The following is a 13,778-nucleotide window of genomic DNA, read 5'->3' as shown; positions in this document are numbered from 1 at the left end:
ATTGATGACATTTTCATGATCTGGTCTCACAGTGAAGAAGAACTCCAGAATTTCCTCTCCAACCTCAACTCCTTTGGTTCCATCGGATTCACCTGGTCCTACTCTAAATCCCATGCCACTTTCCTTGACGTTGACCTCCACCTGTCCAATGGCCAGCTTCACACGTCCGTCCACATCAAACCCACCAACAAGCAACAGTACCTCCATTATGACAGCTGCCACCCATTCCACATCAAACGGTCCCTTCCCTACAGCCTAGGTCTTCGTGGCAAACGAATCTGCTCCAGTCCGGAATCCTTGAACCATTACACCAACAACCTGAAAACAGCTTTTGCATCCCGTAACTACCCTCCCGACCTTGTACAGAAGCAAATAACCAGAGCCACTTCCTCATCTCCTCAAACCCGGAACCCTCCACAGAAGAACCCCAAAAGTGCCCCACTTGTGACAGGATACTTTCCGGGACTGGATCAGATTCTGAATGTGGCTCTCCAGCAGGGATACGACTTCCTCAAATCCTGCCCTGAAATGAGATCCATCCTTCATGAAATCCTCCCCACTCCACCAAGAGTGTCTTTCCGCCGTCCACCCAACCTTCGTAACCTCTTAGTTCATCCCTATGAAATCCCCAAACCACCTTCCCTACCCTCTGGCTCCTACCCCTGTAACCGTCCCCGGTGTAAAACCTGTCCCATGCACCCTCCCACCACCACCTATTCCAGTCCTGTAACCCGGAAGGTGTACACGATCAAAGGCAGAGCCACGTGTGAAAGCACCCACGTGATTTACCAACTGACCTGCCTACACTGTGAAGCGTTCTATGTGGGAATGACCAGCAACAAACTGTCCATTCGCATGAATGGTCACAGGCAGACAGTGTTTGTTGGTAATGAGGATCACCCTGTGGCTAAACATGCCTTGGTGCATGGCCAGCACATCTTGGCACAGTGTTACACCGTCCGGGTTATCTGGATACTTCCCACTAACACCAACCTGTCAGAACTCCGGAGATGGGAACTTGCCCTTCAGCATATCCTCTCTTCTCGCTATCCGCCAGGCCTCAATCTCCACTAATTCCTAATTTCAATCTGCCGCCGCTCATACCTCACCTGTCTTTCAACATCATCTTTGCCTCTGTACTTCCGTCCTGACTGACATCTCTGCTCAAACTCTTTGCCTTTACAAATGTCTGCTTGTGTCTTGTATGTATGGATGGATATGTGTGTGTGTGCGAGTGTATACCTGTCCTTTTTTCCCCTTAAGGTAAGTCTTTCCGCTCCCGGGATTGGAATGACTCCTTACCCTCTCCCTTAAAACCCATATCCTTTTGTCTTTCCTTCTCCTTCCCTCTTTCCTGACGAGGCAACCGTTGGTTGCGAAAGCTAGATTTTGTGTGTATGTTTGTGTTTGTTTGTGTGTCTATCGACCTGCCAGCGCTTTTGTTTGGTAAGTCTCATCATCTTTCTTTTTAAATATATTTTTCCCACGTGGAATGTTTCCCTCTATTTTTTATATATATATATATATATATATATATATATATATATATATATATAATAGAAGGAAACATCCCATGAAGGAAAAATATATCTAAAAACAAAGATGATGTGACTTACCAAATGAAAGTGCTGGCAGGTCGACAGACACACAAACGAACACAAACATACACACAAAATTCAAGCTTTCGCAACAAACTGTTGCCTCATCAGGAAAGAGGGAAGGAGAGGGAAAGACAAAAGGATGTGGGTTTTAAGGGAGAGGGTAAGGAGTCATTCCAGTCCCGGGAGCGGAAAGACTTACCTTAGGGGGAAAAAAGGACGGGTACACACTCGCACACACACACATATCCATCCACACATATACAGACACAAGCAGACATATTTAAAGACAAAGAGTCTGCTTGTGTCTGTATATGTGTGGATGGATATGTGTGTGTGTGCGAGTGTGTACCCGTCCTTTTTTCCCCCTAAGGTAAGTCTTTCCGCTCCCGGGACTGGAATGACTCCTTACCCTCTCCCTTAAAACCCACATCCTTTTGTCTTTCCCTCTCCTTCCCTCTTTCCTGATGAGGCAACAGTTTGTTGCGAAAGATTGAATTTTGTGTGTATGTTTGTGTTCGTTTGTGTGTCTGTCGACCTGCCAGCACTTTCATTTGGTAAGTCACATCATCTTTGTTTTTATATATATATATATATATATATATATATATATATATATATATATATATATATATATATATATATATATATATATATATATATATATATATATATATATACACACACACACACACTTATGTTATAAGTAGATAAGTCTCATACATAGGAAAATTACCTCACTGAAAAAAATCTTATATACTGTCTATACTTTTGATTCATTCAGCAAAAGAAGATTAGTGTTTGTTTGTCTTTCATCTACATGGTACAGCAGAGTCTCGATAGTTCAAGTCTCGATAGTTCAAGTCTCAATAGTTCGAGTTTCCAATAATCTGAGTCTCTTTTTTTCTTTTTTCTTAAAAAAAAAGTTGCAACGATCTACTTTCTTTTTTTTTTTTTTTTTATTGACATGATAAATAATGAAAACATCACTGCAAAAGATAGACAGGGAGAGTACAGCTCAGTGGCAAAGCAGACAACAATGCAATCAACACCGACAATTAGCTCGCTGCCCTATTGCACGAACATCTGTTGTCAGTATGGCATGAAATGCATGAAATATCCCAACTGCTGCCAGCTGCTACCCATCAAAACTGGGGAGTTCATATGCTGCTGTAGTTCCCAGTACCTGTACTGTACAGTGTTGTGTGTCGTTTTGTTTGTTGACTGTGTGTTCCATTGGACACCTTACAAAGATGAGTGCTGTAACAAAAAAGAGGAAATTTATGCCTTTGCATCTAAAATTAGAAGCACTCAGATGACTTGACAAAGGAGAAACAATAAAAAAAACTTGTTCTCAAATGTGGTGTCAATGAAGTTAATGTTGGTGACTGGCAAAGAAACCAACTTAAATTGGAACAGTTTTCTTCACAGAAATTGTCAGACGAATCTCTCAGTCGAAGAAGTATATAAAAGTCAGACTTTGAAAAAACTAGTGAGGCATTGTTCATATGGTTTACCCAACAGAGACAGAAGGGTGCTCCGATTTCTGGCCCAATCTTGCAAGAAAAAGCTTTGTTTTTCAGAAACCAGCTGCTGGAAGGAGATGACAATTTTGCCGCTAGTGTGGGCTGGCTTGACAAGTGGAAGAAGAGTTATGGAGTGCGTCAACTAGACGTATGTGGAGAAAAACTCTCTGGTGACACTCAGGCCATTTCAAAAATTATTGTCGAGTTTAAAAAAATCATAACTGATGAAAATTTGTCTAATGAACAAACATATAACTGTGACTAAACTGGGCTACATTTTAAAATGTTACCAGCGAGAACACTTGCTTCTTGTGATGAAAAAAGTGTTCCTGGGCACAAAAAAGCAAAGAGTGGCTCACAGTTATGGCAGCTTCAAATGCAACTGGAAACCACAAACTAAAACTAGTTGTGATTTGGAAGTCTGCCGAGCCAAGAGCATTCAAGAATGTATCCATCTCAGCTCTTCTGGTTGTCTATACACATCAGAATAATGCCTGTATGAATCAGGAAATCTTCAAGAACTGTTTTTGTAACTCATTTGTACCTGACTGCAAGGATTTTTTAAAAGAAAGGGGACTGCCATGCAAAGCAATTTTGCTCATGGATAATGCGTCCTCACATCCAAGTGCAGGAGGACTGCAGTGTGACGGTATCCGCGCCTTGTTTTTCCCACCAAATGTTACCTGTCTCATTCAGCTCACGCATCAGGGCATTCTGGAATGTCTAAAACAAAAGTATCGACAGCGATTGCTACAGTCAATCCTGCATTCCGAAGACAATGAAAGCATTGTAGGAGCTTTGAAGAAAGTGTCTTTGAAGGACGTCATGTACTGGATTAGCGAATCTTGGAGTGAAATAAAGTCAGACACAATTTCTAAGTCATGGAGGAAAATTCTGCAGGAAAGTATGCCAGACACAGAAACAGAAGATTTAGCAGATGAGGACAATTAACCATTGTGTCATTTAATCAGAAGATTGCCAGGGTGTGAAGAGGTAGAAGAGATGGAAGAAGGTGAGTGATTAAATTCGGACGAACAGTTGGGAGTGACAGACTCTTCTATAATTGACATGGTTAACATTCCATTGCAGTGTGAGAGTGACGAGGATGACGAGGCAGAGGCTGCACCGATGATGAGCCACACCGATGGCTATGCTGCTCTCGAAGCTGCCATATGCTACGTGGAACAACAGCCAACACCAACTTACCTATTGCTCCTGAGACGGTGGCGTGACATTGCTGCGAGGAAACACTGCAGCTTCGCCAAACAAAAGACACTTCACTATTACTTGTCTAAATAAATAATTATTGTTATTCTGCCAATGCAAATGCATGTGTAAATACTTTTATTTTAATAAAGTTCATATTTTAACCTGTATTACTTGCAATATCATAATATTTCTTTTTCCCATTTAAATTTCGATAGTCCGAGTTTTGGATAGTTCGAGGTCGTTCTGGTTCCGTTCACCTTGAACTGTTAAGACTCTACTGTACCATACATAGATTAGTGTTTCACGTGCCTAAGGCCACACTCCATGAAGAGCTACATCCTAAGGCAAAGGTCAAAATAAGAAAGATAAAAAATGGTAATAGTTGTTTTCTCAAGAATAAGAACATACATTCACAGTTTGTGCTGTCCCCCACCCCTGTACGTTCAATCAATGGAGTTCAGAGAAAGAAAGGGTCAGTGGAACACAAAAAATTAATTACTATGAAATGTCAGATCAAGACTGAGGTATAGTGCTAAGCAGTACTTCAGTGTAGTATACCATCCAATCCAGTCACTTCTATTATGTATGTATACACACACAGTTTATATTTTTTTAGTTAAACTTGAAACAACTGTTCTTGATGATATTTATAACTACATGTAGAAAATAACTGAAGCTTAGGTAAAACTTCATAAAATTATGTGTACAACTTTTTGTAATGTAAACAGATGTCTCATCTGTCATCTTCAGTACAAAGTGAAATGGAATAATTCATATAAAATAATATGAACTGTCATAGGAAATTACTACAATTGGAGGTAAATGAAATTATAGTTTAATTATGTTCAAAATTAATAATTTAGAAAATTAATTGTTAAAAATGCAATATAAATTTTGCATGAAGGAATGCAAATTTATGAAGTTTCACTGTGGAAACTGTAGTTATGTTTTGTCATGTGTGCTGTGGTTTGTTTACATCATTGCACAATTATTGTTTGCAATTGTGAATCAACTAATATTTTACTGTCAGTAATGCATGTATTGATTTACATTTTGTGAACATATTTATACTTCGACAGTTGCACTCAAGAATTGAGTTTGTGGCAATATCAACCACCAGTATTGACACTGATCAATTTATTGACTGCAGCAACTAAGGACATGGTTTGCCTGTAGCTTAAGCTCATGATCTTTGATCACCAGTTCCCACTTGTCACTCAAACTGTGCGTATCAGGTGAGTGTTTCTTGTATATGATCAGTTTATGTTCACAACAATAAAGTGTGGAATACTTTGCCAAATGATTGATATATTATTCTACTTGACCCCAGCCACCTGCTATTCCCAAATTGGCGACCACAGCACATCTGCCACATACTTAATGGACACACAAACTGCTGTCAGGATAATGGACACAGTGACCAACAGGGAACTTTCTTCCACTTCCCCATATGCACACCCTCATCCCCACATGGCATCAGACACCATCTCACACCACAATGAATCAGATCCACCCACCTCCTACAGAACACCAACTTGAGCCAACACTTGTAAGCCATCATACAATCCCACAAAATGACACTCTTCACATGCTCTAACAATTGTTCAGCCACGCCATGAGACTTGTGCTATCACGTCAGGCTCTCAGGTGACAAATTCATTCCTACCTAGTGACAGAGCTCAGCTGGCCAAGTCATGCCAGAACATTCCCAGTCTCCCAACAGCATGGCATATGAGCAATCAGGTTTTGCATACTTACACTCCTGAATCTAATCAATAATAACCTATGGACACCTTACCCACAACACTTCAACAGTAACGTCTACACCTCTTAAACTGCCTCCATTCCTAGTAGATCAACCTCATACCTGGTTTGCTATCACTGAATCAGTAGTCACCACACATAACACATTTGATGACACATTGAAGTATATGTTTTGTTTGTGTCACTTAGGCAAACATACCATCATGGTTAGCAACATCATGTGGCCTCCACGTAAATTTAACAAGTCCGAGGTAGCCAAAACAGAGTTGCTCCTGAGACTACGCAAGACCCCCCTAACAACAAAATTCAAGCCACCCATGTGGAACAATTAAATGGATGACCACCTTCACAGTCATGGCACCTTTTATGGTCCACAGTGAATCCATCACAAATATTTGACATTTCACTGCAGCCATGTGGTCAAAAAATTGTCATGTGAAGTCCAAACTGTGCTAATATGCAATGAAGGACTCCCATTGGACCATAGATTACAGTTAACAGAGAGCATATATGCTTTGCAAAATGGTCACTCACACTACTCAAAAGCCGCTGGCACTACATATTGCAGTCAGCCACGTTACACACGGAGTTGGCAGATGGCTTCTGAATGACACCAATCCTTCTGAGATTACGCGATGTACTCAGCATGGAGCAGCAGTAACCATGTTTCTCACTCCAGGACACCACCACCAAACAGTACCAACCTCTCGCAGCAAGGTCCTCCAACATGTCATGCATGGAGTAATGGCGGCCATCTTACCAACCCTTCCCAGCAGGCCATACCCAACTGCTATTGGACCTCCCTGACAGTGCCCAACACTGCCACAGCCAGTTATCAACCCCAGCTGGCCAAACTACATGCCCGCACAGCTGACAACTACATACGGCACAGCACCATCCACACCATGGGATATGGACAACAAACGACAACTGTGCAGTGGTGCTGGTTTCACACCTGCTTCAGCAACATCACACACAAGTATTCCCAGTGCTGCCAATACCCAAACACCTCCAGTGACCTTCACTAGGTGTCAGAGGCTGCAGCATCAACAAAATTTGCCACACACTAAACCAAACCAGTTTGTCTCACACACCAGTCAACAATAACAACACACCAAATAGCACATTTTGGTGGACTCAGGGTTGGAAATCAGTAGGGTCCTGAATACCGCTCTATCCTCCCATGCCCCCTACTCTGCACATACACTGCAAGCAACAAATGAATCAGTCATTGCCATTTACGCAAGCACCACCTGTGACATTGACCTCAGCAATCGCCAACATTTCACATGGACATTTCTTTGTACCAGTGTCAACAAACCACTGGTTGGGGCTGATTTCCTATGGCAATTTCATCTCTGCCCAGATTTATGAGAAGGAGTACTGCTCTGCAGACCAAGTAATGTCACCATCAAGGGCACCATCAGACAACCACCGGCCCCAGCCCCATGACAACACAAGGACACCTGCCTTTCAATGTATGCAAGCTCCAACTGTTATGATCCACTATTGAGAATCAACTGACAGCAACCAACCAACATTGACACAAGGGAAGAACCTTCTGCATTCACATCAAAACTAGCTAGTGGAGGGAGAATTACAACTTAGGACCTTTCAGTCCTTCCCTATCACCACCGTGCAACAATTACCACCACAGCACAACCTGGCAGACATATGGCAAAAAATGGTAAAAGACCTCCACACCAGAATGCAGAAATTCTCTGCCAATCCTTGTTCCAAATATCATCAACTTGATGAATCATTGACCCAGATGTTACTTACCCTCGACTTCATGAACACTACCAGTGACACACACACACACACACACACACACACACACACACACACACACACACACACACACACACACACACACATACACACAAACAACCACCTTTGACAAATACTGTGAATGAACAGGTCAGGGCCAGTAAAACAAGTGACAGTGCAGTCAGTTTTTATGCAACAAGTGACTATGACAATTATGTCTGTTCCCCTGTACATCCAAATCTTTTCCCTGATAAAAGACCTTACTAATGGCACACTGCACAGAATTATAACAACAGAGGGACTGCTTGTGTCTCCCGAAGAGGACCACCTCTCCCCCAAGAAATGGCAAACCACTGAAGCAGCTATAGACGAGCTGCTTAACTCGGGCATAATCTGCCCTTCAAATTGCTCTTGGGCTTCACCTCTACATATGGACTGCAAAAAGAGTGATACTTCTCGAATGTGCATACCAATGGTGACTGAAGACATTGCAAAAACTGCCAGTACACCCCTTCAGGTTATTTGAATATTTATTCATGTCATTCAGACTAAAAAGGGGGGCTCAAAGATGGCAGCAATTCATGAGCTCCACCCTACGCAAATTCCAGTTCTGTTCCCATTATCTGGACAATGTACTGATATATTCCACTACATTCCAAGAGCATGAAGACCACATATGACAAGTTTTTTTTATACCCTAGAACATCTAGGTGCAGTCATCAACACTTAGAAGTACCACTTGCATCAGCAGAACCTAACATTCCTAAGATATTTCCAGGATGAAATTTTCACTCTGAAGCGGAGTGTGCACTGATATGAAACTTCATAGCAGATTAAAACTGTAGGCCTGACTGAGGCTCAAATGGGGGACTTTTGCCTTTCATGGGCAAGTGCTCTACCAACCGATCTACCCAAGCATGACTCATGACCCGTCTCCACAGTTTCTTCCAGGAGTGCTAGGTCTTCAAGGTTTGCAGGAGAGCTTCTGTGAAGTTTGGAAGGTAGGAGATGAGGTACTGGCAGAATTGAAGCTGTGTGGCAGGTTGTGAATCATGCTTGGGTAGCTCATGTTGTAGAGCACTTGCCCATGAAAGGCAAAGTCCCGAGTTCAAGCCTCTGTCTGTCACACAGTTTTAATCGACCAGGAAGTTTCATTCCAAGGATATTCTGTCATTAGCAGGGATCATACCAACAGAAGAGAGGAAGAAACTCATGCAATTCACTCCCAAGCCCACTACCTACAAGGAGCTATGCAAATTTCTGGGAATGGCAAATTTCTACTGATACCATATTGTGCAGGCATCCAAAATTCAGGCACCCCTCACCAACACCCTTTCCAGAGCCAACACCAAAGGCAACCGAGCTGTTCTGTGGTCGCAAGGAATGTCACAGGCTTTTGAGGCAATACAAGGGCTACAAGGGCTGTGAACCTGACTCACCCCTCACCAATGGCCCAACTGTCAATCACTCACTGCTGATGCTAGCGACACTGCCATCAGCATTGTTCTACAGCAAAAAGTTAACGGCATACGTCAACCCTTGCACTTCTTCTCATGTAAACTGAACAGATTGCAAAAGTTGTGAACTGCATACAACCATGAACTGCTCACCCTCTATGATGCAGTAAAGTATTTTAGACAAGATGTTGAAGGCTGCCCTCTCATACTTTTCACTAACCACTGTCCCTTTACACATGCCATTCAGTATCCTAGTTCAGATGTATCACCCTGCCACTACAGCACCTTCACCTGATAGCTCAGGGGGTGACGGGGGACTGTTTGTGTACTAAACATTCCATATCCACACCACCAGTACCCTAATCAACTATCTGAGCTTAAGTTCATACTCTTTGTTTGCCAGTTCCCTGTGGACTCTCGAACTGTGTGTATTGTGTGAGTGTTTCTTGTATATGTCCAGTTTATGTTCACAGCACTAAAGTGTAGAATATTTTGCTGAGGTGTCTGTATATCTTTCTACTTGATCCCTGCCACCTGTTATTCCCACAAGTTCATGCCAATAAGGTACACAATGGAAGAGTGCATAGCAGTACAGTACAGAACATTTTGCCTGCTGAACAAGTATGCATTCACATGGAAGTTTGTACAACACTGTGAAAGTCAAAACTGTATTCTTTACAAAGAACAATATTGTCAGAAATTATTCTGTAAATAAATTACAAAAGTGAATTCTAAATGAACTTGGAGTTCTTATTCTGTCCCCAAACTCCAGAGTTTAGATGCCTGAATATCTCCAACTACTCATGCTAAAAAGCAGTTAAGTACCAATCACAGATGTAGAATTGCCTTTTATAAAACTTTTATATTGTAAATCTACTCCCTTAACTATTAGAAGCATTCACAATTAATTAACGAAAATTTTTTAACTCTTTTAAGGTTTGTTGTAATGAAAATATAATTTAAGGTTTGTTGTAATGAAAATATAATTAGAGTCAGGAAGGTTACATAGATATAATGCTGTAATTAATCAGTTCTTTTAGTAGTGTTTTCAAGAACAGATTGTTTCATACACACAATCCATCAAAGGAACTAGGTAAAGGCAATTCTGAATAAACATTTTTGAGAATAATGCTAAAATACATGTTTTTGTTTAGTTCTGATGATAAACGATGATACACCGAAACACTTATTACTTGTGATAAATGATAACTGCAGATTGTTATACTTACCCTGCCAGATACAAATGCACTTGTAACAATGGGAGTGATAATTCCAGGAATGTTGGTGCTCGTTAGTGCAAGACCAGCTGCACTTCCATATGATTCCGGGAATAGATAAAGGTGATTCATATAGGAACCACCATATATAGCACAGCGAGCCACCATAGTCATGACAAATAGGGCTATTATTGCTGTTACATTGCAATTAGCAAGGGTTACACCAAGGAGGAACAGTGGAGTTCCAATACAGGCTGTAAGACAAAAGTATTTCTAGTATCAGATGTCTTCTTTGCACTATCTGCAACACAAAAGCCTACGGAGAGAATGATCTTGTACAGTCAAAACTACTTTATTACAAAATATGGAAATAATATCTACAAAACTTCCATAAACTGAAGTAAATAACTACTGCCATTAATATACTTGTAATTAACAGTTTGAAATTTTACTTGTATTCATGTGTTTTGAGTTTCTTTGATAACAAACATCAGAAACAAAGTTTTTATACCGTTCCTTTAAAACCCACAATTCTATATTCAGTAATGCTTCTTCATGAATTTAGTTATGACCTATCTATAGGTAATAAAAACAAAACTAAAAATTGTATGGTGCATTTCTTTCAGTCATGGCAGATAATTTTCATATTGCATGTGGGGTGTATTTTTCCTTCTTTTCCTGCTGCTGTTTATTTTGTAAGATTTGTGGTGGGTCTTACATCAGCACTAGTGAGAAGTTGCGTCCCTGGCCGATATGACGGGGCAATATTTTGCCGACCACAATACACCGTCAGATGAAAGTAGTATTACCTTCATCCTCTTTTCTCAGAGTAGTTTTCTTTTTTGGTGGTCTGGATCCTTCTGTGCCACCTCCCTGTCAATCCAACTGCAGTGAATATCCTTGGAATGCTTCCACAAGTTCTCTCTATTGCACTACTAAATAAATAGCCACACTTCTCACAAACAGGGGTATGTTTTGCCCACCATTTTCATTATTACTTTTCACAACACAACTAACAATTGCCACAGTAATACCACTCTCATGAGTACATTCAAACTTCCATACATACATTCTGTAGGACCTGAGAGAAAAATCAGAAATATCGATTCTCCCTTCTATTCCAGTCTCGTATTGTTCGTGGAAAGAAAGATTGTCGGTAAGCCTCTCTGTGGGCTCTAATCTCTCTGATTTTATCCTCATGATCTCTTCACGAGATATACTTAGGAGGGAGCAATATACTGCTTGACTCCTCGGTGAAGGTATGTTCTCGAAACTTCAATAAAAGTCCGTACCGAGCTACTGAGCATCTCTCTTGTAGAGTCTTCCACTGGATTTTTATCTACCATCTCCATAATGCTTTTGCAATTACTAAATGATCCTGTAGTGAAGTGTGCTGCTCTCTGTTGGATCTTCTCTATCGCTTCTATTTAACCCACACCGGTGAGCAATATTCAAGCAGTGGGCGAACAAGTGTACTGTAACCTACTTCCATTGTCTTTAGACTGCATTTCCTTAGGATTCTTCCAATGAATCTCAGTCTGGCATCTGCTTTACCGGCGAGTAATTTTATATGGTCATTCCATTTTAAATCACTCCTAATGCCTACTCCCAGATAATTTATGGAATTAACTGCTTCCAGTTGCTGACCTGCTATTTTGTAGCTAAATGATAAGGGATCTATCTTTCTATGTATTTGCAGCACATTACACTTGTCTACATTGAGATTCAATTGCCATTCCCTGCACCATGCATCAATTCGCTGCAGATCCTCCTGCATTTCAGTACAATTTTCCATTGTTACAACCTCTCGATATGATACAGCATCATCCACAAAAAGCCTCAGTGAACTTCTGGTGTTATCCACAAGGTCATTTATATATACTGCGAATAGCAATGGTCCTATGACACTCCCCTACGGCACACGTGAAATCACTCTTACTTCGGAAGACTTCTCTCCATTGAGAATGTCTTTCACTTCATATTTTCATCACGCTACATTAAGAGCTACAAACTGTTTTTCTTGCATTCTTTTGTGAGCACTTGAATTGTTCACAGTTGGTATTTTAACTATTATTAACATTATGTGAATGAAGGGTTAAATGAAGTACTGTAAGTTCCATAGTAACCCATTCTATATCATGAGAAATTTTTAACTTTCTTTCTTGTCTTTATTCTATGGCAATCTGTTTCTGAAATTTGTATGTCACTCATTCATTCATTCATTGTTCTCCATAGCGTCTATCAAGAAACAGAACCTTCATGGCTGTGGGATGAATCAAGATATACATTAACATGGGACAGAGATACTACAGAAACTAAATCTGTATATTAGATTAACTTCATTCATTCATTGTGTTCTGTAGAATCTATCAAGAAGCTGAACTTTCACAGATGTGGAATGAGTCAAGATAGGCACTAACATGAGACAGAGACATCACAGAACCTAAATCTGTCTATTGGATAACAATAAACTATCACTATACTGCCTAATGCTATTCACACTAAATTTAATCGAGTGAAATAGTAAGAAAGCTATTTTGGATAAAAGCAGCTTCCTCTGAAGTTTTGTTACATAGCTGCTGTTTATCTGCTCTTAACAGCTTTGTATTTACTTGATTATGGTGGTATTTTTCAAAGAAAATATTTTTACAACTATAAATACAGGGACTTATTTTCAGCACACAATCACTTGAATACCTGCCAGCAAAAACATTGTAACCCTCACTTTTCTAGAATGCAGAGTTTTCACACATAAATGTTGTATCTGGTCAGAATGAGCCTTGTATGAAGTTAAGTTGGCGACCATGTACTTATGTAACTTTTTTCTTTTGTTGTAATTTTGCTGTGGGTCGCTCAGGTGCAGAAATGTTGTAACAATGGAGGAGGAAAGTTATGTGTTGCTAAGTTGGAGTACAAGCAAAGATATAACAGGGGATGGAACACAAAATTAAATATAATAAATGGAAGAGGAATGAGAAGAAATACAAACAGAATTTTTGGCAGACATATTTGGCCCACAGTAAAAAACCAGTGCCTGGGAAAATCTCTGCTGAACAGGCACATGAAAAATGTTATATGTCGGCCTAACAAAATCAATCAAAAGTATACACATATGACACCAGGCAAAAACTGAACCTTCACAATGAGTCTGTAAACACAGCTTCCCAGACAAAATGGAACACTGAAGACTGGCAAAAACTTTACAATAAAGTTCCACATCACATCAAGACAATAAAA

At 40.4% G+C, this 13,778-nt stretch overlaps 1 protein-coding gene across 1 annotated transcript in view; it reads right to left on the bottom strand.

Moving 5' to 3' along the window:
- The window catches only part of LOC126095219 (putative inorganic phosphate cotransporter), a 98,409-nt gene that overhangs the window by 17,934 nt on the left and 66,697 nt on the right, over nt 1-13,778 (bottom strand). Inside the window, exon 8 of the mRNA XM_049909958.1 lies at nt 10,554-10,795. Within this exon, the coding sequence (XP_049765915.1) occupies nt 10,554-10,795 (242 nt within the window). The remainder of the gene's footprint in view (nt 1-10,553; nt 10,796-13,778) is intronic.

The sequence above is a fragment of the Schistocerca cancellata genome, chromosome 8 (genome assembly GCF_023864275.1).
Source record: "Schistocerca cancellata isolate TAMUIC-IGC-003103 chromosome 8, iqSchCanc2.1, whole genome shotgun sequence".
In the NCBI taxonomy this organism is placed as follows: Eukaryota; Metazoa; Arthropoda; class Insecta; order Orthoptera; family Acrididae; genus Schistocerca; species Schistocerca cancellata.
This window is presented reverse-complemented; position numbering and strand designations above follow the sequence as displayed.